The following is a 25,222-nucleotide window of genomic DNA, read 5'->3' as shown; positions in this document are numbered from 1 at the left end:
ACTCACTCAAGCTGAGTAACAACAGATGGACCCCAATTGCCTTTGAAGGAGGACGGGTATAGTTAACTTCAAGTTTGGGTCCAAGTTGAATTGCACATCTATGAGATGAGAGGACTGAGTTACAAAGGTGATGACAACAGTGTGGCAGGATTTAGTTGTTCTGTCTTCCCCTTGCTACTTTTTGCTTAAGGTTTAAAACTTAAGCTGTCTCTCTGCCTTTGAGGAAAAGGAAACTAGTTTTATTGGAAATGGGCTCTGAGTTTAATGTGCTATTGAAGCCCAGAGTGAAAAAATAAGAAGTGGAGTAAGAAGGTTTTGTAAGGGAGGCAGAGGCTCTTAGTGAAGGTCCCTGGCCTGGAAAAGGGGAGAGAGAATCCTGGTACATGCCCCATAGCCATGCTCCCGAAAGTAGCCAATCTTGAGAGCAGGTGGCTGCCTGATGTTTCAGGAAACACGGGACCCTACCTACGAGGAGTCTTGGCCAACCCAGAGATTCTGGTGCCCCACCTGTGATATAGCGCAGAAGTCACGAACTTGAAGGGAACACTGTGGGTGTAGACAGGGATACCAACATCAGTCAAGATGAACCAGAGATTAGTCTCCCCAGCACCAACACACACATGTGCTTGCACACACACACGCACACATACATCCTGGCTGTCCAGGCAACACCTCCTGGATTCCGGTGTGCCCTTAAGACAGGAAGAAAGCCCCATGATGACTGAAATGAGATCTCTATTTAAAGTCACAAATTATTTATAAAAATATCTGCATATTTGTTTAAAGGGGTACCGAAAGCAATGTAACCAGCCTGGTCCCCACATGTTTTGCTATAGTGGCTAGAATCCTCCCTCAAGCCTGCTAGCCCATTCCTCACCTTCAATTTTATGTCCAGACTTGGTAAGTAGGTGGTCTTTGGAATTGGACAGACATAGGTTAAGTCTAGGTTCTGTCACGAGCTGTGTGACCTTGGGCAGGTTACCATACTTAACTTTTTTGCACCTGTTTCTTCATCAGTAAGATGATGTGCTTCCTCACAGTAGTTGTGAAGAGAGTGAAATGGAATAGGAGGGTGGTTTTTAAGCCACATTCTGGAGAACCTCAAATCAGACAGTCTAGTGGTTTCCAAACTTCATTCATGTCCTATCTTCCCAACTCTGAGACATACTTATGTGCCATCTCTACTACTATTTACTTAATCTTGTCCTTTAGAAGTATCAACTCAGTTTTTTTATGGAAACAAATGTATTCAAAAAAGAACTTTATGTCACTACCACAAACAGAAAATACCTATCATTTGCTCTAGAGTGATAAAAATAAATACAACAAAATCAAAACAATGCTGTTCAATTCTAGCTGGCTATGGCTTCAGGCCAAAGCTCTGAGGTCAAAGCCTGGACTTTTGTTTTAAAAAGGAGATTATCTTGGGGAGCCTGGGTGGCTCAATCAGTTAAGCTTCTGACTGACTTAGGCTCAGGTCATGATTTCACAGTTAGTAGGTTCGAGCCCCACGTCAGGCTCTGCACTGACAGTGTGGAGCCTGCTTGGGATTCTCTCTTTCCCTCTCTCTCTGCCCCTCCCCCACTCAAGCCTACACATGCTTGCTCTCTCTCAAAATAAATAAACATTTTTTTTAATGTTTTTTTTTTTTCAACGTTTATTTATTTTTGGGACAGAGAGAGACAGAGCATGAACGGGGGAGGGGCAGAGAGAGAGGGAGACACAGAATCCGAAACAGGCTCCAGGCTCCAAGCCATCAGCCCAGAGCCTAACGCGGGGCTCGAACTCACAGACCGCGAGATCGTGACCTGGCTGAAGTCGGACGCTTAACCAACTGCGCCACCCAGGCGCCCCAAATAAACATTTTTTAAAAAGTTAAAAAATAAAAAGATTATCTCAGTCACAAAAGGCCATGTATGGCCTTATAGGAAATGCCCATAATAGGCAAACCAACAGAGACAGAAAGTAGATTAGTGGTAGTTTAGAGCTAGGGGGCAGCAGGAGGGTGATAAAAATGTTCTAGAGTTCACTATAGTGATAGTTGTACAACTCTATGAATATACTAAGAACCACTGAACTGTGCATTTTAAATGGGTAAATTGCACAATATCTGAAACTTATTCTTCTTTTTTAAGTAGGCCTCACACCCAGCACAGAGCCCAATGTGGGGCTTGGAGTCAGGACCACGAGATCAAGACCTGAGCTGAGATCAAGAGCCGCTTAACCCACTGTGCCACCCAGTTGCCCGTGAATCTTATCTTAATAAAACTGTTACTAGAGAGAGGTGCTAAATCTGATTCTTTCACCTTGAGGAAAATGAAAGGACACAGAGACACTTGACCCAAGACCACTATTATTTAACTCAGCCAGGTCTGTGACGTTGCCCCCATCATCTCTCAGCTTTTGCTCCTTTGTGAAAGGATTCAGTCGTAAGCGCTCAATATTAGCTAATATTCTCGAAAACAGATCTGCCAGGCAAGTGAGACAAACCTGAGTTTATACGTCTCGCTACTCAGCACTGACCTGCATCACACCTAAAGAAAATCGCTCTGAGCCTCTCTTTTCTTACTTTTAAATGTGGATAACAGCACCTGCCTCTGCAGGTTGTAATAAGGATGAGAGGAGATACCTGGGTACGGCTCCTGACACACACACAGATGTCCTCCCCCTCCCCCTGCAGCACCGCCAGCGCAAGAATCAAGGGATATGGCCTGGAAGTAGGCCTCTGTCCCGACTAGACAAGCGAGTGGGAAAGCATGCCTTTGCTATTCCAAAGTAACTTGGCCTTCCTGAGTCTCAGTTTCCTGGACTGAACAATGGGAATACAGTGCATGCCAGGGTGCAAGTAATTTAAAGAAACCGATTGTCCTCGGCCAGTCCCGGGATCCCCACACCCGCACTACAGCAGGGGAACCCAAGGCCAGAGGGGCTCAAACGCGGCCCACCGTGGAACACTGCTAGTCCGGAATTTGGGGGAGGGGTCACGTCGGCCAGGGGCCCGGCCTAGGTGACCCCAGGACGCCGCCGCAGCGCGGGCCGAGCCTCAGAGTGGCAGTCCTCCACCCAGGCGCCCGCTGCCCAGGAACAAACCGCGACACCGCGCGCCGTACACCCGCCCGGCTCCCTTCCCGAAGCGCCGGCGTGCCAGCCCCCGAACCCCGAGCGCCCCGCGCCGGAAGTCCGCCCGCGCCCGCTCTAGGACGGCAGCGCGGCGCTCGGTGCCCTTAACCCCTGCGGTTCCGCGGCGCGCTCGCCCGCGCTCGGGCCGTTTCGGAGGCACGCGTCCCTCCTTTGTTTCCCCGGAGCGTCACAAAAGGCTGTGTGGGGAGAGGGCCTGGGGATCCCATTCTACAGACGAGGCCACTTAAGTCACACAGCAGCTGAACCAGAGCCCAAGCATCCCTTTTGGAGCGGTTCTCATTTACCTCAACCGCCTCTCTCCGCTTCCCTCACTGTATCTTAAAAATACATAACGTTAAAACCTCAACTCGGGTTGTTCCAGATTACCACGGGCTTTTACTTTTCTTTGGCACTGCATTTCCTAAATCCTAGAGAGCCTGCAATCCTACCGGTGATTCTAAAAATTAAAGGTTGGAAATAACTGTTCACTTCACAAAAATTTGGTTTACATACAGCTTCTCAGGTGCTCACTCTGCACTTGGTTCACACTGTTCCTGACATGTTTAAAGATGTTAGACCCCAAAGACGAGGAAACGATTATTGGCTCCATGTTTCAGATGAGGCAACTGAAGTCTAGGTGGGGAAGTGACTTGCCCAAGATTACACAGTTAAGACGAATCAGTTGAATCTGAAAAACCTCCATGCCTAGACTGCATCCTGACCATTGCTACACCACAGCTGCCTCTCAGAGCTGACAGGAGAAACAAAGGAAGGGATTGGCAGAAAGGCCATTGCCAGCTGAAAATCAACAGATAAATGGAATAGAAAGTTAGTTATTATACTCTACCCTTGTGCCTGCTCTGTATGGGGCCCTGGGTCGCCAACCGTGCACAGCCCTCCCTTCACAGGCATGCAGAGACCCAGTCAACTGATGTGGGGATTCTGTCCATTGCTGAGTATACCTATTCCAATTACGCATTATGACCTTGGCGAAACAACCGGAAAATGGGTTTGGGGACCCACTGGATTGTGAGATAGACCCGAGCTCAGTGAGATTTGGGATCTCCAGGAGAACCGAGTTGAATATTACAGTAGAAATGCAACCAGAGGAGAAGTTTTGCCAGTGGAGAAAGGGACGTGTGCTTCCTTTTGTCATTAATGAACACCTACTCTTTCCCAGGCACTTCACAATTTGCCTAGACCCCAGGGGGACAGAGATGAACAACATGGCCTTATTCTAGCAAGGGAAGCGAGATGTCAGGCAAAAGAGGAAGTGCAGTGACTAACCAATGACCTGACCTAGTTTGAGGGTCAGGGAAGCTTCCTGAAGAAGGAGATGAGATCTAAGGCAAGGCCTGAAACATAAGTAGGCATTGACCAGGAGGAAAGAAAGAAAGAAGAGAGGAAGGGAAGAGTTTCCCAGGGAGAGGCAGCAAGTGCTAGGATAGGAACTAGCCTGGCAAGCCTCAGTGTGTTGGAAGTTTGGTGTGGTAGATGAACTTGGGAAAGAGGGCAGACAGAGGCTGAAGTGGCCAAAGTGAGCAAGGCCTGGTCTGTTTTGATAAGGAGTTTGGTGGGAGGACTGTGCAGGCAAAGGTGGGTATGAAAGGTACCCTGAGGCCCATGTGGCTGGAGGGCGGGAAGTGAGATGAATGTACTGGAACAGTTATGGAAGAGGCTGAGGACGTGAGAAGAAGCCAGCACCTGGAAGGCCTCAAATGCCTCGCTACAAAGCTGGGAGGTTAGCCTGTAAGCTGTGCAAATGAACATAAATGAGCAGAGAAAGAAACTATGAAGTTGTAAGGATTGTGGTAACCAGAGAGCACACGTTTTGTCTCCAGGTGCAGCTGGTGCTACACACCCCCTGGTGATTACCATACTTGGAGGCACTCAGTGTCTCAGATCTTCTGCTTTGTCAAAGGTAGCCGGGAGTCTAGATTTTTATATAAAATCATTTGATTTTAAATGTTGGCAACATATTCAACACCACATAAGGGAAGCAAATCATATATCCATAGGCCAGTGGTTCCCAAACTTGGAAGCATATCAGTGTCACCTGTGGAGCTTTTAAAACTCCTAATGCCCAAGTCACATCCTATACCAATTAAAATGTCCGAGGTAGAAGCCAGGCATCAGAATTTCCCGAGCGATTCCATTGTGCAGCAAAGATTGAGAACCAGTGACATAGGTTGAGTACATCTCTTGGGTTGCCAGGTAAAGCCATGGGGAGCCCTGGGAAGTTTTAGACCAGGGAAGGAATAGATCAGTTTAGTTTACAGAAAATCAATCCTTAGGAGGAAGGGGTCAGAAAGGGCCTGGGGCCCTAGGGGCAGTGTTGGGATCCTGCCAGGGCCATCAACCATCCCAGTTTTCCCAGGGTTTCCCAGGAACAGGACTTGAAGTGGTAAAACTGGGGAAGTCCTGGACAAACCAGGATGCTTGCTTGGTCACCCTACATCCTGTCCCTGATATAGTTACGTTTCCCCAGATTTCTGGGGGACTAATGTCATAGACTACATCCTAGAAAGGTCCTAGGGAACAAGCTGTCTGTCTCCCTAGGATGCACTCATCCAGGGCTCTGAGCCCACAAGGCTTGACAGGCTTGTGCAGGGAGCTAGAAACAGGGAGAGGACTGTTCTCCACCCAGTAGAGCATGCCTAGTCAAAGCCAAGTCTACGGACTATAACCTAGCAATAGAAAGGAACACACTATTGATCTAAGCAGCAATACAGATGACTCTCAAAAACATTATGCTGAGTGAAAGAAAGCAGATGTGAAGAAGTACATACTGTATAATTCCATGCATATGAAGTTTTAGAACAGGTTAACTTAATAAAAACAAAACCAGGACAGTGATTGCCTCTGGGGGCTTGGGAAGGGTGGGAGAGGGGCACAGGAAATTTTCCAGGAGGATAATGATGTATTTGATAAGAGTTTGCATTATGCAGATGTGTGCATTTATTGAAACTCCCTGAATCATACAATTAATACCTGCGCATTTCATTATATAGATATTTTGTTTCAAGGGCAAAGAAAGACAAACCTGTAAAGAAATACTGGACTCTAGTCAATGACCTGCATGCTTAAGGACTTAGAGGGAAATATACCAGTGTCTCCAACTTATTTTGAAATGTATCAAGAAAATAAGATAGATTGATAGATGGATGAATGGATATGGATACGTGATAAACAAATACAGTAAGATGGTACAGAATCTAGGTGGCGGGTATATATACATATATATAAAATTCTTCCAACTTGCTGCATGTTTGAAACTTTTAAAGGTTTTTTTGTTTTGCTTAAGTAATCTTTACTCCCCATGCGGACTTGAATTCATGACCCAGAGATCAAGAGTCGCTTGCTCTTCCGACTGAGCCAGCCAGGCACCCAGAAACTTTTTATGATAAAATATTAGGAGGAAAAAAACCCTAAATCTGATCATGTCACTTCTCTGCTCAGACCCCTTCAATAGCTCTTCATCTCGCCCAGAATAAAAGCCAAAGTCCTGACAATGGCCTCCAAACAGGATTGATTTTGATTGCCATTTTATGATTGTGACCTGCCTATGAGGCCCTACAAGAGCTGACCTCACTTCCCACTGCTCTTTCCCTACTTCCCTGTGCCCCAGTCACACTGATCTCATTTCCAGGGACACTCCACCTCAGGGCCTTTGCACTGGCTATTCCTTCTGCCAGGAATGCTCTCCCCCGGGATATCTGCATGGCTGGCTCCCTCACTACTTCAAGCTTTTCTTCAAATGTCTCCTCAGTAGGGCCTCCTCTGATCTCCCTATTTAAAATTGCAATCCGTCCTTTTCCCATCTCCCTTGCTTTATTTTTTTTAGAGAGTGCTTATAACTTCCTACAGATGATACAATTTATTGAAGGTAAGCTCTGTGAAGGCAAAGACTTTTTTCCATTTTGTTTATGCTCTATCCCCAGGGCCTAGAATAGTGCCCATCAAACAGTAAGTGTGGAATAAATACATGTTTCTAGGAATAAAGGAATTCTCCTCCCTCCTTGAGCTCAGTCTGGTGCCAAAGACCCAAGTCAACACAGATCATCACGAGGCAACACCTGATGTCCCATGAAATGGCAGAGGAGGAGGCAGGGGGCATGACAAAAGAAGTCACCAGGAAGCCAAGGTTAGAAAAAAAAAAGAATGCATCTCCCAGATGAAGAGAGGATAAGAAGAGATCTGCTAGCAGCGTAAACAGCATGAGCAAAACCCTAGACTCAGAAACAGCAGAGTGATTATAAGCAGTTCTCAGGGAAGCAGTGCAGGGGTGGGGTGAAGCGGCAGGAGGTAGCCCCATCCTGCCAGGAAGGGGAACTGCAGGGTTCTCGCCAAAGGCAGTATCATGGGCAGATGTGAGTTTCTGAGACTGCCCAGCTGCTGGGTGGAGAATGGATTGCGGTGGGCAAGAGTGAAGCAGGAAACCCACCAGGAGGAACCTAGCAAACAGAAGGGCCCTAAAGAAAGGGGTAGATGGGAGAGTTATTCAGGACAGAGACTTAATGAAACATGATAGTTGACGGGACTCTGACTTCTGGGTGCTCCAGTCTGGGACTGAGGGGCCATTTCTGGGTACAGGTGATGGTAGGAACAGAGTGGGAGGAGAAGGATGCTGAGGGTCTGGACATCCCAGTGGAGATGTCATGCAGGCATCTGGCTGAGTCTAGAGGTAGGTGCGGAACTTGGATGCAGAGATTTGGGAGCCCTTGGTTCAAAGGGTAGGTGGACCCAGCAGGGAGTGTGCATGAAGAGAAGAGCTAGGCCAGGGCAAGAGATACTTAAGGGATCAGGAGAGAGTGACAGAGCAGAAGAGAATGGGGGAGCACTAGAGGCCAGAACCCAAGAGTCAAGGGTGGAAGAATTTCCAAAAAGAGAGTGTAGACATCCCAAGGGGGTGGGAAGCAGGGAGGCAGGGAGGCAGGGAGAGCATTATAAGGTGACGAGTGGGGGTGTGGCTGTGGAAGAAGTGGACTTTAAACCAGGTCACACAGTGGACCACAGAGAGGGTGGGTGCAGGCCTGGAATAGGGGACAGATGCCTGGGGTCTGGGGCCAAGAGAGGAACAAGAATGGGGGAGACTCAAACTTTAGCCTTTCAAGGCTGCTCAGATATGGACTCCTCCTCCCCAGTCTCGTGGACAGGCAAGTCTCTGGCCTCTATCCCTACACCCTTGTATCCTCATCTGCAAAATGGAGTAATAGGAAAAACAGCTGTCATTTATTGAGCACTTATTATGTGTCAAGCCAAGGACACTCTCTCCATTATTTCCTCATCTAATCCTCACAACACTCTCACCAGGCTGACATTAGTATTATCGCCAGTTTACAGATGAAAAAACCGAGGCCCAGACAGGTTAAGTCACTTGGCTCAAGGCCACAAGCAAACGAATGGAGATGCTGATATTCAAGCCCAGAACCTATTTTCTGGGCTTTAACACTGTACGACTAACCCATACAAGGCACTTCACAGTTTACAGAGCACTCCCATCACCTCATGGGGTGGTCAAAGGGAATCGTGAGATGACCTCTATGCCCAAGAAAATGCTGAGATTATTACCACAGGTAGCAGGCTGAATAATGGCCCTCCGCAGATGCCCACAACCTAATCCCCAGAACCCGTGGATGTTACTTTATGTGGCCGACGAGATTTCGCAGGTGTGATTTAAGTTTAAGGGTCTTGGGAAGAGTCACCTGCATCATCCAGGTGGGCCCAATGTAGTCACAGGGGCCTTAAGAGAGGGAGGCAGGACCCGAGATGTGAAGATGGAAGAGACAGGGAGACCAGAAGGTGCCATGCTGAGGACGGAGGGAGGAACCCCAAATCATAGGACAGGTGGCATGGAGGAGCTGGAAAAGGCTGGGAAACAGATACTCCCCTGCAGCCTCTGGAAGGAACCAGCCCTGCTGGTACCTTGGCCTTAGCCCAGTGGGACTAATTTTGGACCTCTGGCCTCCAGAACAGTAAGGTAATAAATGTGTGTTTCTTTAAATCACGAAGTAAATCTGTGGTAATTTGTCGCAGCGGCAAGAAGCAGCAAATATTCCACATCACGATACACCTGGCTCCCCTGGCCAGCCTTGGCTCAACTGTCACAAGTTCAGCTGCTATCAGGAAGCATCCCTCTGTTTTTAAATAGTTCTTTAAAAGTTCCAGTGTGGTCCCTCTGAACCTCAGTCTCTTCCTTTGTTAAAAATAAAAGTAGGGCTAATACACCTGACTCTACCTCTTTTGCAGGCACAGACTGAAGGTGCCGTATATCATTTGAAGGTTCCCACAAATCACTAGGGCAGATGAGGCCTCATTGTTGTCCCCATTGCTCAGATAGACAAACTAAGGCTCAGAGAGGGGAAATGGCTTGCATACAGCCACACACCTAGTGAGTAACAGAGCCAGGGTTTGAACCAGGACCTCTGACTTCAGATCTACCACACCGAGGTTCATGTCTCACATGCCACCGCCCTGTCAGAGAAGCCTTCCCGGATACCACGGCACATTCATTTATTTGGTCACTCATCAAACAGTTGCTATAACTGCTCTATGCCCAACGTGGTGCTAGATAAGACTGGGGACCAAGTTCTGCACTCAGGAACCCACAACCTAGTGGACAAAACAGACAAACAAAACAGCCATCCTAAACAGCCTGATAAATGTCTGCTGAGACAGAGGGGAGGAGGCACAGTGGGTGATGGAAGCCCTAAAGAAGGGAAACCGAGCCAGGGGTCAGGGAAGACTTCCTGGAGGAGGTAGTGATTGGGCTGAGGACAAGCAAGACTCAATGAGAAGTGTAGGCAGGGGTTCCGGTGGAGAAATGGCTAAGCAGAGGCCGGAGATACAAGTTGTAGCTTCTTGAGGGCAAGGAATGTGTTGGGTCATTTCAGACCCCAAAGTCCCTCTGGGCTTCTGTGTTCCTATTTATGAATGGGAATCATGGGCCAGGGCTTTGGTAATTGCTGGGCCCAAGGGAGAGCTGAACAAGAAGTGGGGTCCTGGGATTCCCAGAGGAGGGCTGAAGGTCAGGAAGGGTCCAAGGTAAGGAGGACAGGGCAGGGTGGAGGGAGTTTTGGGGAGGAAGGGTCCTGGCTCAAGCTCCCATTCCATGTCTGACTCATGGTATGACTATAGGAAGATCCTCTTTGAGCCTCAGTGACTCCATCTGAGAAACAGAGCATGAGACAAAACTGTCTCCAAAGACCCTCCCCAGCCCTGACGGGGAAATGACATGACACAAAATTACAAAAGGGTCTTTATTTGTAAAAAGCCAAAGGGGCCCCTGGGGCGACAGGACAGGCAGGCCGGCTTCTCAGGGGTCAGGGGCATTTGGGCAGATGCGCTTGAGTGGGGGGGCGCCCTCCGAGTCCTCTGTGTCACCCTGGGCTGCCTCGGGGACAGGTGGCACTGGCTCAAAGACGGGGTAAGCTTCGGGGGCCTGGAGAGGAAGGGCGGACAGGCGTGAGCTCCACCCAAACCCAGGAGTACAGCCTCCTAGCCTCTGCCTTCTCCAGCGCCTCCACTCCACTCCCCTCCCGGACCTAGGAGTCTAGCCCAGGGCCAGGGACCCAGGAAGTAGATTAAGTGGGCACCGGAAACAACAACAACATCGTTTGGGGGGAAAGAAGCTGATACTTGATATTTCTGGAAAATGCATCAAGGTAGTCCTTGTGGAAAAAGTCAGAAGTCTGTCGGGGATCTCTTAAGCTAATTTTATAGTTTAAGATAAAATAAAATACTTGGAGGAGCACCACGATCTTTTCAGGCTTTTAATGGTCTTAAATCAGCCCCGATCCAGCCCACAGGACTTTGTCTTAAAACACCCTTTCCTTTTCAGCCCTAAGAACCCAGCCTCTGAGACTTGAGCTGTGTCTGAGGTCTACATTTCCTGCCTGGACCTCAGCAGTGCAGCCCCCAAGCCTTTGGCTGCCCCAGAGCCCCCATTGCCTTAGAGACCCAGGAGTCCAGCCCTTTGGCTTCTCTCACCTCAGCCTCCAGCAATTCTGGAACAGGCTCCTCCTTGGTCAGCATTGGGGGTTCATCCGTGCTGCCTGCAGTTATGCCCCCAGGATCTGGAACATCAAGTTAACAGATATTCCCTGAGCAGCTGCTCCATGCCACAGCACAGACCAGGGCTGAGGGACACCGGGGAGGGAGCTGGGGACCTGGCTGCAAGCCAGGAAGAGAACACAGGAAGGACATTTAAGTGGGATCTTGACAGGTGAGTAAGATTTCATCAGGTAGACAAACGGGGAGTGGAGCACATTTTAGGCAAACAGGACATATATTTAGTGAATACAGATTCTGAGGTTGGACTCCTGGGTTCAAATCCTGACCTTGGGCAAGTGACTTAATTCCTCTGGGCCTCAGTTTCCCCATCTGTAAAGTGGGGAGAATGATAGTAATCACCACATGGACAGTTGTGAGGATTAAGTGAGATAATACAGGTAAAGCCCTTAGTAAAGCATTTGGCACATAGTAGGTGCTCAATAAATGCCTGTTATTATTTTTATGTTAGTAAAGGTGCACAAGTGCATGGCACAACCTAAACATAGCCCATAAGCCTAAGTCATGGTATTCTTGGAAAGGAATAATGAGATCAGCAGGGGTAGTTCAAGAAGGGCCCGGAGTGCCAAGTGGAGGAGTCAAAGGTATAGGGAGCCATTGAAGGCTTTGAGGCAGGAAAATGAGCCTGGCAAACTTGTACTTTAGAAAAAGTTGCTCTGGCAGCTGTGCAGAGGTGACTGGGGGAGAGGAGACCCATAAGGAGGCTGGAGCCAGGTGGGGGTAAGAGACAGCTCTTCTAGGAAGGCAGACACATTTGAGACATGGTTCAGACCAGACAGGGGATTGTACAGAAGAGAGACGAGGTGAGGAGGAATTATGCCCAAGATATGGGCTCACTGGCTGTGTGAGCTTGGGGTACTTCCCTGAGTTTCAGCTTCTCATCTACATGAGGGGGTGATAGCCCCCATAGGGTTAGGAGGATTACGTGACCTACAACACATTCAGAAGGGCATCTGGCACACAGAGCTCGATAGGTATGGGCTGTTATTATCACTTGTTAACCACCTTCAGGAATATCGCTATTATTTAGTCCTCAACAAATATTTATTGAGCACCTTCTATGTGTCCCACGTTGTTCTGAGAATTCAGTAATGAACAAGATCAACGTGGACCCAAGGTTCAGGAAGCTGACATGAGGTGGGGGTTGGGGGGAGAAATAGTAAAAAAAAAAAATTTTACATGAAAATCTCAGACGATGATTAGTTATCTAAAGACCCAAAGAAGCCAGAGGAATGAGACAGACAGTCGCTGGAGGTAGGATGGTGACTTTCTGTGAGAATCAGGGAAGACTTCCAGGAGCGGGTAACACAGGAGAGGAGTAGGTGTTGGTAGATGTAAGCTGGTGGCTTCAACTTTGCAGAGGACAAGAGTCAGAGGAGAGGGCTCTAGGGAGGCACCTGGTCCTACCTCTTTCTTGGCCCAGACGTGGGGGCTGAGCATCCTCTGGGACCCCTTCTGGTGGTCCAGCAGGTGACACAGGGCGGCTGGGCTGAGGGGTGCCCCCAGGGCTGGGCTCAGTGCCCTTTTGCAGGGAGCCTTCCGAATGGAAACTCTGGTTACTGTTCTCATCTGTGGGAGCAAAAGCCGAGAGGGTTGGGCCTGAGGGCCCCAGTTCTCTCCCTCATCTACAGCCCACACCTCCCCCTGAAATTCCAGGATCCCTACATACCATTGAGATCCAGCAGGATGAGAGGGCCACCCCCTCGGGGACTGGCGCCCCTGCCCCGTCGCTCCCGGCCTCGAGATCTCTCTGCCCCACCACCTGCCCTCCGCCGCTCCTGGGGGTTAAAGGGGTGAGGGTCAGTGGCAGCTTTCCAATTAGTGCTTGCAAAGCCCCCACTGTACAAATTAGTAAACTGAGGCACAGAGAAGCAAAAGACCCTGCATGAGGTGACAGAGTGTGGCACAGTGAGTTAGGTCTTGAACTCAGGGGTCGGAAGCAGGAAAAAAGGAGAAGGGGGTGGAGTTGCTAATAATTGTTAACATCTGTCTTGGCTGCTGCATTTGAGGTCTCAGAGCGGGACTGGAGGTGGAGGCCAGGGTGGGGAGGGGCTCGCCTGAGGTTGCACAGATGAAGGGCCTGGTGTGGGAGAGCTTGCTCACCTCCTCCTGGGGGTCCACCACTGGCACCCACTTGAAGATACGAAGGGAAGTGTCGCCCACAGTCACCCAGCGCTTCTCCCTGTGGGAGGGTGGGGGGACTGGGTCAGAGTTCTGAGGAGAGAGCCCCCCCAGGAGCTGAACACATCTGGGGAGACCTGCAGAAGTAGGGGTGGTGCAGTTTTGCTAATGGGGCATAGTTAGAAGGAGAAAGTCCTGCAGACCCCAGGCCTTACGTGGGGGTGCCTCTAGAAAGAGAGTGTGGCTTGGGGCCATAGCTCTGCAGACCCCTGGGGTATACAAGAGAGCAAGACTAATGACCCAGCCGGGGACCACACCAATGAAGATCCTGGGCATACTTGAGGGAGGAGTGGCAAAGCTTTAGGGGACGGGGCATAAATGAGGGTAAGGCTTGGGAGCACGCTTTGTAGACCCTAGGGTGTAGCCAGAAGGGGGACAGAGCCCTATAGCTCCAGGGCGCAGCTGGGGGGTACACCTAACACCTGGGGGCCACGGCAGGCGAAGGGAGGGTAGACGCATTTGGGAGAGGAGTAGCCCCGCCAGGTCCCGTCCCTGGCCCCGGGGCAGCGCTCACCATCTCCGGACCTTCTCGATGGTCGCCATCACCTTCTTGATGTCATCCTTGGCCCGGCTCCGGGTCTCGGCCCGCACGGTCCGGCCGGCCATGCTGGCGGGGCTGGGGCCGAGGCCGAGCCCGCGGCTGGGCCGCCTCCCGTCCGGCGGGCTCAGGCTCGGCGCCAGACCCGGGCGCCGCTCTCTCCGCCTGCCGTCCCTCCGGGAGTTGGCCGCGCCCTCCCTCGCTCCCCAACGCCTCCGCGAGTCCCCGCCCCGCTTCCTGCCGCCGCGCCGCGCCCCGCCCCGGCCCGTCCCCGGAGCGGCCGGGCGGCGCGGGCGGCCAGAGCCCAGGCCTGGAAGCCGGCCGGCCCCGCCCCGACCGGGCCCGCCCCCTCGGGGCGCCCGGACGCGCAGCGCCCCCTACCCGCCACCAAGAGGGAGGGTTGGGGACAGCTCGGCGCCAAGACGCGCGCAGCTGGGCTGAGGCGGTGCGTTCAGACCACGTGGGCGCCAGAGGGCGCGAGGGGGTCACGGTCCCGGCGAGCTGCGCGGGGGCGGCCCCGAATGCTGTGCGCAGAGTATGTGTCCAGCCTCCCTTGGCTCTCGCTCCCAGACTGTTTTTCTCCAGCCATTCATTCAGCTGTCTCTTCACTGACTGCCCATTACCGGCCAGACGCTGCAAATATGAGTAGGTCTCCACCTACCAGAATGGCTAAAATGAGAACAACAGACCATATCAAGTGTAGACAAAGAAGTAAAGCAAACAGAGCTCTCATTTCTGGGGGAGTGGAAACTGGTAGAGACGCTTTGAAAAACTGGCAGTTTTCTAGAGAAGCTGAACTTACACGTTCCAGCAATTCTACTCCTAGGTCATCAACACTCAACAGAAATACACAGGTATGAGCACGAAGAGGTGTGTACTGGAATGTTCATAGTACTGTCGATAATGTCCTCAAACTGGAAACGGCCCATCGAGAGGAAAGTGGAAAATGAATTGTAGCCTGTTCACACAGTGGACACAGCACAGAGTGATGTCTTGCTACACAACCAACAATAGGGACAAGTCTCATGAAAGAAATCAAATACAACAACACACACTGTATGATTCCTTTTATATGAAGTTCAAAACAGACAAAACTGATTTGTGGTGTGAGAAGTCAGGATAGTGGTCACCCTTAGGGCTGAGAGGGGCTAAACGGGAGCTCTTGGACTGGTCATGTTCAGTTTCTTAATCTGATGTTGGTCCCCTCCCCCCAACATATTTACTCTGAATATTCACTGAACTGTACACTTTAGGATGAATGTACTTTTCCCTATGCATATTATACTTCAATTAAAAGTTTACTTCAAATGAGTGTGTTTAGGTTGATTTTATTTGAAGCTGTGTTTGCCAGCAGAAATGACATGGGTTGCTATGTGTGTGTGTTGCAAGGGTGGGACTCTGGCCAGAGGGTTTAAAGGTATAAGAGAGTGATTATAACCAAATTTCTGGAGCCAAACTGCCTTGGGGAAAATCCCAGCTCTGCTTGTCCAGTGACCTTAGACAACTCACTTATCTCTCTATTCCCTCAGCTATAACATGAGAGTAAGTTAATATGTAATGTAGCTCCTGGAACAATGCCTGCACATAGGAAATGCCCAATAAATATTCGCTGTTAATAAGTGTGTGATTGTGGCCCCTACCAACAGTTGGCTTCAATTGTACCTGCTATGGCCTCTGCCCGTTAATGCCTTCTTTTATTCTGGCAATTATCTGCTTCTGGCAATACCCTCACAGACACACAGGCCTCCTTCCCAGTCCCTTCACTCACAAACCCCATTACCTGCTCTGGTCTCCCACATCAGACCGAGCTCCTCAGGGGGCCAGAGACCAAGTATGGATCATTCCTGGGTCCCGGAGCCCAGGGCAAGTAGGTACTTGGGAACAATTTATGGGTGTAAGTGTGTACAGACCTTTCATCGTTTATCTGCATCAGATGAGTGGGGTGGACATGTCGGTACGACCCCCCGTACCTTGTTCCTGGGTGAGAATGAAGGTCTACATGCAGTAGATGTGTGTAAGTGGGAGGGGTTCTCTTACTGGGCCTGGTAAGGTGAAGTGAGACGGTGTATCTGTTACACTCCTAGTAGGTGTGATAATGAGAGAGAGGGGGAGAGAGAGAGAGAGAGAGAGATAATGAGAGAGACAGAGAAAATATCTAAGACCAGAAGGTATTTGTCTGGGCAGGTGTGGCCCAAGCCTGAGGGCCCTCATCGCGGTTTCCCCCCTTCCCCCAAACAGGAGGTAGGACCAGCACATTCCTGTCCTGCCAGCTCCACCCTTTCCTATCCCTCCCCACCCCCCACCCCCATTCCTCATCCCCCATCCCCCATCAGCTTTCTCGGAAAAGAAGCTCCAGCCCTAAGTCTTGCACCAGGTCAGAGCCTGAGCCTCCTCCTCCCCGCGGGACCAGGGCTGCCTCCGGGCCCCGGCACACCCAGCCTCAAGGTCTTAAACGCACCACGCACACAACCTGCTAACCCTTCTCAGGCCCCTTTCCTGACTGGGCTGCGCAAGTAGGGAGCTGAGCTCAGAGCCAAGGAATCCTGCCTGGGGCGGGGGGGGGGGGGGGGAGATTGTTTGGGGTCTGAGCCCTGATTGGCTGAGCCCGGGCCACGCCCCTACCCCTTCCCCTTCTCCCCCCCTTCGGAAGGGGGGCGTGGAGGCAACCGGGATCAGCCAGGGGCCAGCATGAGCCGGAGGGAGGGAAGTCTGGGTAAGGGGCTGAAGGGCCGGATGTCGAGTGTCCGTGGGGAGCAGGGGTCTGAAGGGCTGGAAGCTGGGGTCAGGGTCCCAGCCACCCCGGGTCCGGGATGGGAGCGGCCTGAACTGGGGAGAGCAGGGCCCCGGTGTCAGGTAACGAGCGGGTGAGCTGTGGGTGAGCTGTGGGAAGGGACAAGAGCCAGAGTTTAGCGGAGGCCTGGGCTGTGCCTTCACAGGGACTTGGGCTCAGGGTTTCTAGATCACGGGTTCGAGTACACCCTGGGAGAGAGGACTGGGAGCTGGGTTTGGACGCCTGGATCCTCTGAGTATTGGGAAAGAATCAGAGTTGGGGGCCAGAGGGAAAGATAGAGTTAGGGAAGGAAGTTTCTTTGGACCACAGGAACCAGTGAGTGACAACAGGAGATGAAAGTCGAGGTTGTTAAGGATAGGGACAGGCGGTGGGAAATTCAGACTTGGGGTGGGGGGGCGGGGCGGGAGTTGCCGGGCCAGGACTACATTCCCCAGCATGCCTTGGTAGGCGCGCTGTGCAGCTCGGGAAATGTAGTCATGCTTCCGGGGCTCCACCCTCTAGTTTACGCTAGGAAAGGCTAGTCGTGGATGATGCGGGTTTCTAGCTTTTTGCACAGAAGGTCCTTTGGGGAGGAAATGGGACTTCAGTCTCCCAGTCTGTAGAATGGGCTTAAAGGAGCATTCCGACTTGAAATTCTGTGCTTCAATGATGTTAAACTTCACCATCACTGAGGTACCGAGATATGTGAAACCTATCCTCAAAGGGCTCCCAGACTGAGGCAGATTCACACAAATAAAGGAGCCATTAAAAAAACTACCTTGGAAGTATGAGTAAATGGCCTAAAATAAAAGGAAAAAGTTAATTTAAAGGAGGGGTGAATTCAGAGGCTGCACTGAGGAGGCAATATTTGAATTTGGCTTTAATGGGATTTCAACAATGATTTGGTATCAGAGAATACATTTCAGGTAGGACAACTGTTTGGCGAATGTCTGGTGCCTCATTTACCATCGGTGGGAATGGGACATAGCCTGCCCGGCTTAAAAGTTGGAGAATTCAGAGCAGAGCTTCTCGATTCAGGAAGAGCCAGCCTGCAAGAAGTGGTCAAGGCGTAGGGGTTTGGGCTGCCCTCATCCCTCCCCCTTTTTCCCACCAGAAGACCCACAGGCTGACTCCACAATCTCACTCCTTCCCCACTTGGAGGCCAAGATCCGTCAGACACACAGCCTTGCCCGCCTCCTCACCAAATATGCTGAGCAGCTGCTCCAGGAATATGTGAGTGGGAATGGGGATGGGGGTGCCAGAGGCCTGAGGAGTGGGGAAGTACAGATCACAGAGGTTCCTGACCACCCATTTTTCCACCCTCATTTCCCAGCTGCAGAAAAATGGGACACAATTTGCCATGCTGGCAAATTGGGGAACTGGCCCCTCTCTGTGCCCCAAATGCCCCTGTGTCTGCCCCAGCTTGGAGGCTCCCCTACCACACTGCATTAAGACAGAGGCAGAGAGAGTAAGGAGAACTGAGTGAGCGAGTCAGGAAACCTAGGTTCTAGGCTCTCTGTGATCTTGTCACCTTACCACCATGGGCCTTGGTCTCCCCAGCTATTAAAGGAGGCAGTTTAACATGATAAGTTGTAAACTCATCTACCTGTGCTATACAGAGAGATCAAGAAGGGGTTTCAACATGGGGCAAAAATTCCAGTCCAAGAAGGGACTTTTACAGAGGAGGGGGATCTGCCACCATCTTTGGTTAGGCATAGGGCGCTACCCAAGGAAGGAGGGTATTTCCACCAATTACTCTGGTGTAGTGGAAGGAGGGTATAGCTTTGAATCAGAAAGACTGTAGGTCTGCTAACTTGCTGTGACCTTGGACAGTAATGGTAACATGAAAAAAGAGTGATGTAACAATTATGAAAGTGGAATCAGAGAGAGAACTAGCTTTGTAATTCTGTGAACATTGGTTCAAAATCCATCTCTGTCCTTTCCTAGATAGATGACCTGGGGCAAGTCAATTTACCTCAGCAGCCTCAATATCCTCATTTATAAAATCAGCATCATCATAATCATCACATCCATTATTGGAAAGATTAGGAAATAGTGTGTTTAAAGCAGCAAACAGTGCCTGAACCAGAGACAAGTGTCAGCAAAGGATAAATGGTACAGTTGTAGCATGTTTACAAATTACAAATCTCTTTTATCTTTCATTTGTTCATTTGTATGACAGTTATTCAGTGAGCCCCCTGCAGGTGCAGAGATAGTGGAGGATGGGGGAGAGAGAGAAAACAGACGGTTTTCAGCAGTCTCTGTGTGATTCTCAGGAAATCCTTAGTAGAAAGACAGGACAGGGAGCTGATCCCGCATTTTACAGATGAGAAGAGTAAGACTCAGAGAAGGGAAATGGTATTGCATGAAACTGCATTGCTAGCAAGTGGCAGAGACAGGATTTGCGCCCCGGTCTGAAAGATGGCATTAATAAAAGAACTAACATTTATTGTGCCCTTCCAGTGGGCCAGGATCTGCTGGAAGCATTTTTCCATGCTCGGAAATACCCTGTGAAGTGGATACTGTTATCTCTATTTTAGAGATGAGGAAACAAAGGCACTGGTGTAAAGCCCACTTTTTTTTTGGGGGGGGGGGATCGTGTTGTCGTATCAAACACAACAGTTGTGTTGGGAGGAATGTGTCATTTGCGAGGTGGGGAAACTAAGGCCCCAGAGAGCGGGAGGAGTGGAGAGTGGAGGAATTCTGTCGCGGCGCCTCTCGGGGAAGGGCGGGGCCCCCCTGACTGCCGTGTCTCCGCAGGTGCAGCACCAGGGAGACCCCTTCGGGCTGCCCGGCTTCTCGCCCCCGCGGCTGCCAGTAGCCGGCCTGAGCGCCCCGGCACCGGGCCACGCGGGCCTGCCCGCGCCCGAGCGGCTGCGGCTGGACGCGGCGGCGCTGACCGCGCTGCCACCGCTGCTCGAAGTGGTGCGGCGCCACCAGGCGGAGCTGAACCCGCGCGCGCCGCGCTTGCTGCGGCGCCTGGAGGACGCGGCGCGCCAGGCCCGGGCCCTGGGCGCCGCGGTGGAGGCCGTGCTGGCCGCGCTGGGCACCGAGACTCGCGGGCCCCGGCCCGAGCCCGCCGCCGCCGCTGCCGCCGCCGCCGCCGCCACCGGTGCAGGCGTCTTCCCTGCCAAGGTTCTGGGGCTCCGCGTGTGTGGCCTCTACCGCGAGTGGGTGAGCCGAACCGAGGGCGACCTGGGCCAGCTGGTGCCCAGTGGCCCGGCCTGAGCGCGGGGCTGCAGCTTGCTGTCACCCCCTCCTAGTCCGTCTCTGTCGGTGCCTAATGAGGGCGGACTGTCTGCGTCTCTCTTGTCTCTGCCATCTCTCTGTGCTTTGTAAGCGCTCCGTGTCTCTTTCTCTATCGGACCTCCTTGTGTCTGTGACGTCCCATGTCCATCATTTTCTTGCTTTCCCCCCTCTTTTCCATTTTTTGGGCCTGCCTCCGTCTCTCTTGGTCTCCCCCTTCACCTGTCTCTGGGGGGGTCTCTTTGTTTTCCCTTTTCTCCATCTCTTGTCTCCCTTTGGCCCCATGTGAGCAGGTGTACCTCCCTGCCTCATCTCAAGGAGGGGACACCGCATCAACTCTGTTTCTTTCACTGCCTGTCTCTGTCCTTTCCTGGCCAGGGACCTGGCTGCCAGCCCTGGTGGGAGGGCTACTCCAGACAAATTTCAGCCACCTTCCCACAGTGCATCACTCCCCCTGCTTGCTTCTCCGTTTGATGTCCTTTCGCTCCTTCACCTCCTCTGCCCTATCCCCATACATCCCCCCACCAAGCCAAATCTATGGAGAGAAAAAAAATCAACACCTTAAAACAGTTTTATTCCTGAGAATAAATTAATTTTTTGTAAATAAAATGTTTAAAAATAAAAAAGAACACTAAAGTTACCAGTATATACAGTTGCCGAAAATGGGGAGACACCTTTGGGGAGAAGAGGATCCTTGGGGCACAATCTGGTCCCCCAGACATACCCAAAAGCTACAGTATAAATAGGAGATTAACAAATGCCCCCAGGCCAGGGATATTGTCCATCACTCTAGAACAGGAAGTAGATGTGTCCTGAGCTGGAAACATCTATATGAGTACTTTTTCATTTGGACTTCCATTGATTGGGAAGTGAAGTCCCTCAAGATGGAAAGTTGGAACAGTGGCTATAGTCAGGAAAGTAGACGAGGGGAGGCAATGAACTCCAGCAAGAAGGGGAGACCTATCTGCTCAGAAAGCCCATAGCTTCATACAGAAAATGAGGTAGAAACAAAAAGGCAGCCCCTGGACCTCCTCAAAATTACAGGAAAAGGAAGGTCTCAGGGAGAGCCCTGGCATTTTTTCCACCCAAGATGGGGGCAACCAGGACCACTGGATTGAAAGAATCCACAAAATGATACCCATAGAGTCCCACCCAGATCTGGAAGGGAGGTCATAGGACCTAGGCAGGAAAGACCCAGGCAACAGGGACTTGAGGCCTGGTTCCTAGGAAATATTCCCAAATAAACAAGCCCTGTCTGCTAGACAAGATGTGTCTCCTTTAGCGAAGAAGCAAGGCAGGAAAGAGTCCATTGGGAAAGAAGTGTTGCAGCTTCTGGCAGGAAGTCCTGCCTCGTTTATCCAGGGTATTTGGCCTTGAGCAGAGCCAAGTCCCTCACAGCTCGGTCTGTCCAGTGGCCATATTCCCGGGTCACTACATAGCCTCGACATTTCCTCTCAAAGGCTGAAGCCCCAAAGGCAACAACACCGAGAGTGTCCTCTTCCGGGGGATGGGCAGGCCCAGAGCAGTCATGATTGCAGCCATGTTGCCCAACAGGCCTTGGGCCCTGAGTCTTGCGGCGCCGAGCTGAGCCAGCAGGATAGGACTGCCAGGGTTCAGGTCTCTCTGGTCATCCCCTACGAGCTGGAGGTGCTGGGTCAAGGCCAGGAAGGCCCCCTGGGCATGGCCCAGCCGCTCCCCATCATCCAGGGCATGCCAGGTCTTGAAGGAGACAGCGGCAGGAGGCAGGCTGCTGAGCTGAAGCTCAGGGGCTGAGAAACCAGGGTCGCTAAAGGGGCTGCCCTGGTGCTGGAGCTGCATGAGAAACAGAGACAGATAGGAATGCGGGGACGGAAGTGGTGCTGACTTCACATCTGCCTTCCATAAGACTGACATTTTCCCAGGGGGAGGAGTTAGTGGGATGTCCTAGCACAGAGCCTGGGTTCTGTTAGGTTCCAGGTTCATGTATAAATTGTACAACTTTGAATCACAGCTTCAGTAATTCCCATGCGTAAAAATGATAAGAAGTAGTATATATAAAGCACTTAGCACAGCACTTGGCATACAATAAGGGCATGATAGGCCACTATATTACATTAATATGACATCATGACACTATGATTGTGTTATTTATTATACTATTTTCAGTCTAAATATATTTGACCACGTAGTTATAGTCTATATGTATATTTATAGCATTTAGTTGTTTATGCTTATTAATTTTATTATAATCATTAATAAATAATTGTTAACATTATTAAATTTAGTTGAGTGCCTTCTCCATTAAAGTTCTTGCCTCCATAAACCTAGACCCACAAAATCTTAGTGCGCACTGATAAATCCCCAAACTGGTAGCCCACCTAGTCCTCCATCACTATTTTAGGTGAAGAAACTGAGGCTCACGGTGCCCAAAGCCACCCAGGGAATGATGGCAGCTATGGCACGAGAAACTAGATTTAGTAAACTTGGCATGGGCCTGGAATATAGCGCAGGGGAGGAGTCACAAATCCTAGGGCCTCCAGGAACCAGATGGATTGTGTAACTGGAGGAAGAAGGCAGAACCAAGATGGGGTGAGGAGGGGCCAGGAGGGTCCCTGTGCCTGTTTTAGACAGGCAGTCATGTTCAAAATTTGAACAAGGATTTCATGGCCCAAACAGAAAACATCTGTAGGTCAGATTCAGCTAGTGGGCCACTGCTAGTTTGAACTTCTAGACAGTGCGGGGGTGTTGTGGGAGGATTGGCACTGCCAGTGATTAGCTGTGTGACCTTAGGCAAATTATTCACCCTCTCTAAAACTCAGTTTCCTTATCTGTAAAGTGGATTATGATTCTATCTCTCAGAACTGTTTGAAGAGTCAGCAAGATAATGGGCAGAGTGCCCAGCCCGGGCACATGGCTCAAGTAAGCACATAGCGCGAGGTGATTGTAGAAATAATTATGACCCTGTAAAGTCTTTCTCTGTATGTGCTGTCTTTGACTCTTGTAACAGTCCTGAAAGGTCAGCAAAAGCAGGATCACAAATTCCATTTTGCAGATGAGGAAGCTGAGACACACAAAGAGAGAGAGAGAGAGAGAGAGAGAGAGAGAGAGAGAGAGAAGGAATGACAGCCCAAGGTCACCAGCTATCAGTGACAGTGTTTGAGTGAGTCTCTAGTTGACAGAGCCCCTGTGCCCCCAGACTCATGGGGGAGCCTTCTCCTGGCCTTGCTCTGCTTCTCCTACTTAGAGTTGGGCAAGGAGGGCACTTCCCCTCTCCCCTCATCCCCTGCTTGTGCCCAGTGTCACTCACGTAAGTCTGCAGCAGTGTTGATGTATTCTTCTGCATGTAGAGGGCCAGGCTGTAGGCTTGACTGATGGGCTCAGCTGGCGAGATGGGAGCCCCAAGACTGAGGGGTAGCAGCAGTAGGGTCAGCAGGCAGAGGGGGGCTGTCAGAGAAAATCGGAGGTCAGATCAAATTCCTGAGCCTGCCTGCTGGTTCATTCATTTTTTAAAAATGTTTGTTTGTTTGTTTGTTTGTTTATTTATTTATTTTGAGAGAGAGAGAGAGAGAGAGAGAGTGAGAACCCAAGCAGGCTCCACCCTGTCAGTGCAGAGCCTGATGTGGGGCTTGAACTCACAAACCATGAGATCATGACCTGAGCTGAAACCAGGAGTCACACACTTAACCAACTGAGGCACCCTGGCGCCCCAGTTCATTCACTCTTTGTAACAACTCTTCAAGTGGCCACAGACTTTGTGGCCTGCAACAATCTTGTGTATCCAAGTCAGGACAGAATCACCCTGTAAGTAGATTATTTCCAGCCCAGAACATTCCCCTGAACTCCAGACCTGTGTATTCAACTTCCTGCTTGACATTTTCCCTTGGATATTAATAAGATTCTCAACTCAAAATGTCTAATACTCAACTCTCGATTCCCCTTCTACCCTCCTCCCCTAGTCTTCCCCTCTCAGGCAAAGCTGCTTCCGTTCTTCCAGTTGCTCAGGTCAGAATGTGGGGTCCTCTCTTTGATGCGTCATTCTCTCTTGCTCTCCACATTCACCCCCACAGTAAATCCTATCGGCTCTGTCCTTAAAAGGTAGCCGGTGCAGGTCTGTGTTTCTTGATCTGAGTGCTCATGACAAGGATATGATCACTTTGTGAAAATTCATTGAGCTGTACGCTTAATGAGTTGTACACTTTTATATTTGTTATTTTCAATAAAAAGTTTTAAAACTTGAAAAGATGGATCCAGCATCTACCTACTTCCCCCCTCCTATTGCTACCACCTGAGTCCCGGCCACCAGCACTTCTCACCTGGACTGTTACCGCAGCCTCACCCCTGGTCTCTGCTTTCACCCTTGTTCCCCCCCCCCCCCACCCCTTCCAACTCCTCAGTCCAGCTAAAATCCCTCCTCTGCCTGAACACTCCCTCTGCTCCCACCTCACACTGTGAAAGTGTGTAAGCCAAAGCCCCCAGTGGTCTACAAGGGCTAGCCCCTCTGTATTGGCCTCCTATCTTCTCTAAGCATTCCTCCTCAGGCCTTTGCCCTTGCTGGGCCCTGCAGGACCACCCCCAAACCTTTCCAAGGCTGGCTCCTTCTTGTTCTTCAGGCCTCAATTCAGATGAGCTGTCCTGACTGCATATCAAAAGCCCCTTCCCTCTCCCCGATTTATAGTCTTCAGAGATTTGCTATTTCTCTTTATTTATTTGTCTACTTGTTTATTACTGTCTCTCCCCCTAGAATGTTGGCTCCAGGAAAGGAGAAACTCCCCCTGGTTCATTCGCTGCTGGTTCCCCAGCATCTAGCACAGAGCTTAATAAATATTTGTTGAATGAATGCTGCCATAAACATCCTTATCCCAGGCTCTTTGGGCACTTTTTCAAAGAGGGAATGTCTGGATTGGAGGATGTGCTCATTTTAAATTTGAGTAAATGCCGCCAATTGTCCCCTTAAAGGGCAGGCCCAGTTGTTCCCAGTGTGTGGCTCAGAGACGAGGAGAATTACCTAAGGTCACCAGCAGGAAGCAATGGAGAGGAGAGGCAAATCAGGATGGCCTCCTTTGTTCCCCTTTCTACATTCCCGAGTTCCCTAAATTCAGAACTTAAGGGAAGACTGATAGTGAAGGCCCATTCATTCATCCATTCATTCAACAAGCTTGGATCTTAGCACTCACCTTCGATCACACAGGCATTATAATTTCCTTACTTAGGACATTATTGTCTGTCTGCAGAATGAAATCTCCATGAGATCATAGATTTTTGTCTGTTTGTTCACTGCTGTATCCCCAAGTGCTAAGAAAACTACCTAGCACATAATA

General features: G+C 50.5%; 3 protein-coding genes across 6 annotated transcripts in view; 1 reads left to right on the top strand and 2 right to left on the bottom strand.

Moving 5' to 3' along the window:
- Nucleotides 1-14,224, bottom strand: part of BCL7C (BAF chromatin remodeling complex subunit BCL7C) — a 48,117-nt gene extending 33,893 nt beyond the window's left edge. The window contains exons 1-6 of one of the 4 annotated variants that reach the window (XM_023246433.2): nucleotides 13,886-14,201; nucleotides 13,294-13,372; nucleotides 12,860-12,968; nucleotides 12,598-12,759; nucleotides 11,110-11,195; nucleotides 10,366-10,561 (exon numbers count right to left, since the gene is read on the bottom strand). In XM_023246433.2, the coding sequence (XP_023102201.1) occupies nucleotides 10,436-10,561; nucleotides 11,110-11,195; nucleotides 12,598-12,759; nucleotides 12,860-12,968; nucleotides 13,294-13,372; nucleotides 13,886-13,977 (654 nt within the window). In that variant the 5' untranslated portion in view covers nucleotides 13,978-14,201 and the 3' untranslated portion in view covers nucleotides 10,366-10,435. Of the gene's footprint in view, nucleotides 1-10,365; nucleotides 10,562-11,109; nucleotides 11,196-12,597; nucleotides 12,760-12,859; nucleotides 12,969-13,293; nucleotides 13,373-13,885 lie in introns of those variants that run through there. The other 3 variants (XM_045047561.1, XM_045047562.1, XM_045047563.1) reach the window with 3 other exon arrangements.
- Nucleotides 14,225-16,520: 2,296 nt separating this feature from the next.
- Nucleotides 16,521-20,565, top strand: LOC101083642 (cardiotrophin-1). Its single transcript, XM_011290535.4, has 3 exons — nucleotides 16,521-16,622; nucleotides 17,794-17,912; nucleotides 19,440-20,565. Exons 1-3 carry the CDS (start codon nucleotides 16,598-16,600, stop codon nucleotides 19,905-19,907), a joined length of 612 nt encoding a protein of 203 aa, XP_011288837.2. The 5' UTR covers nucleotides 16,521-16,597; the 3' UTR covers nucleotides 19,908-20,565.
- A 714-nt stretch (nucleotides 20,566-21,279) lies between these two features.
- Nucleotides 21,280-23,373, bottom strand: LOC101083389 (cardiotrophin-2; the record flags this gene model as incomplete). The annotated part of the gene is given in 3 exon segments (XM_045048284.1): nucleotides 21,280-21,434; nucleotides 21,437-21,737; nucleotides 23,212-23,373. Coding segments are annotated over 3 exon segments (618 nt in total), but the record flags the coding sequence as incomplete, so codon positions are not given.
- Between the last annotated feature and the right edge of the window lie 1,849 nt (nucleotides 23,374-25,222).

This window comes from Felis catus, chromosome E3, assembly GCF_018350175.1.
Source record: "Felis catus isolate Fca126 chromosome E3, F.catus_Fca126_mat1.0, whole genome shotgun sequence".
Classification (NCBI taxonomy): Eukaryota; Metazoa; Chordata; class Mammalia; order Carnivora; family Felidae; genus Felis; species Felis catus.
Note: the sequence above shows the minus strand (reverse complement) of the source record. Positions and strands in the feature narration are given on the sequence as shown.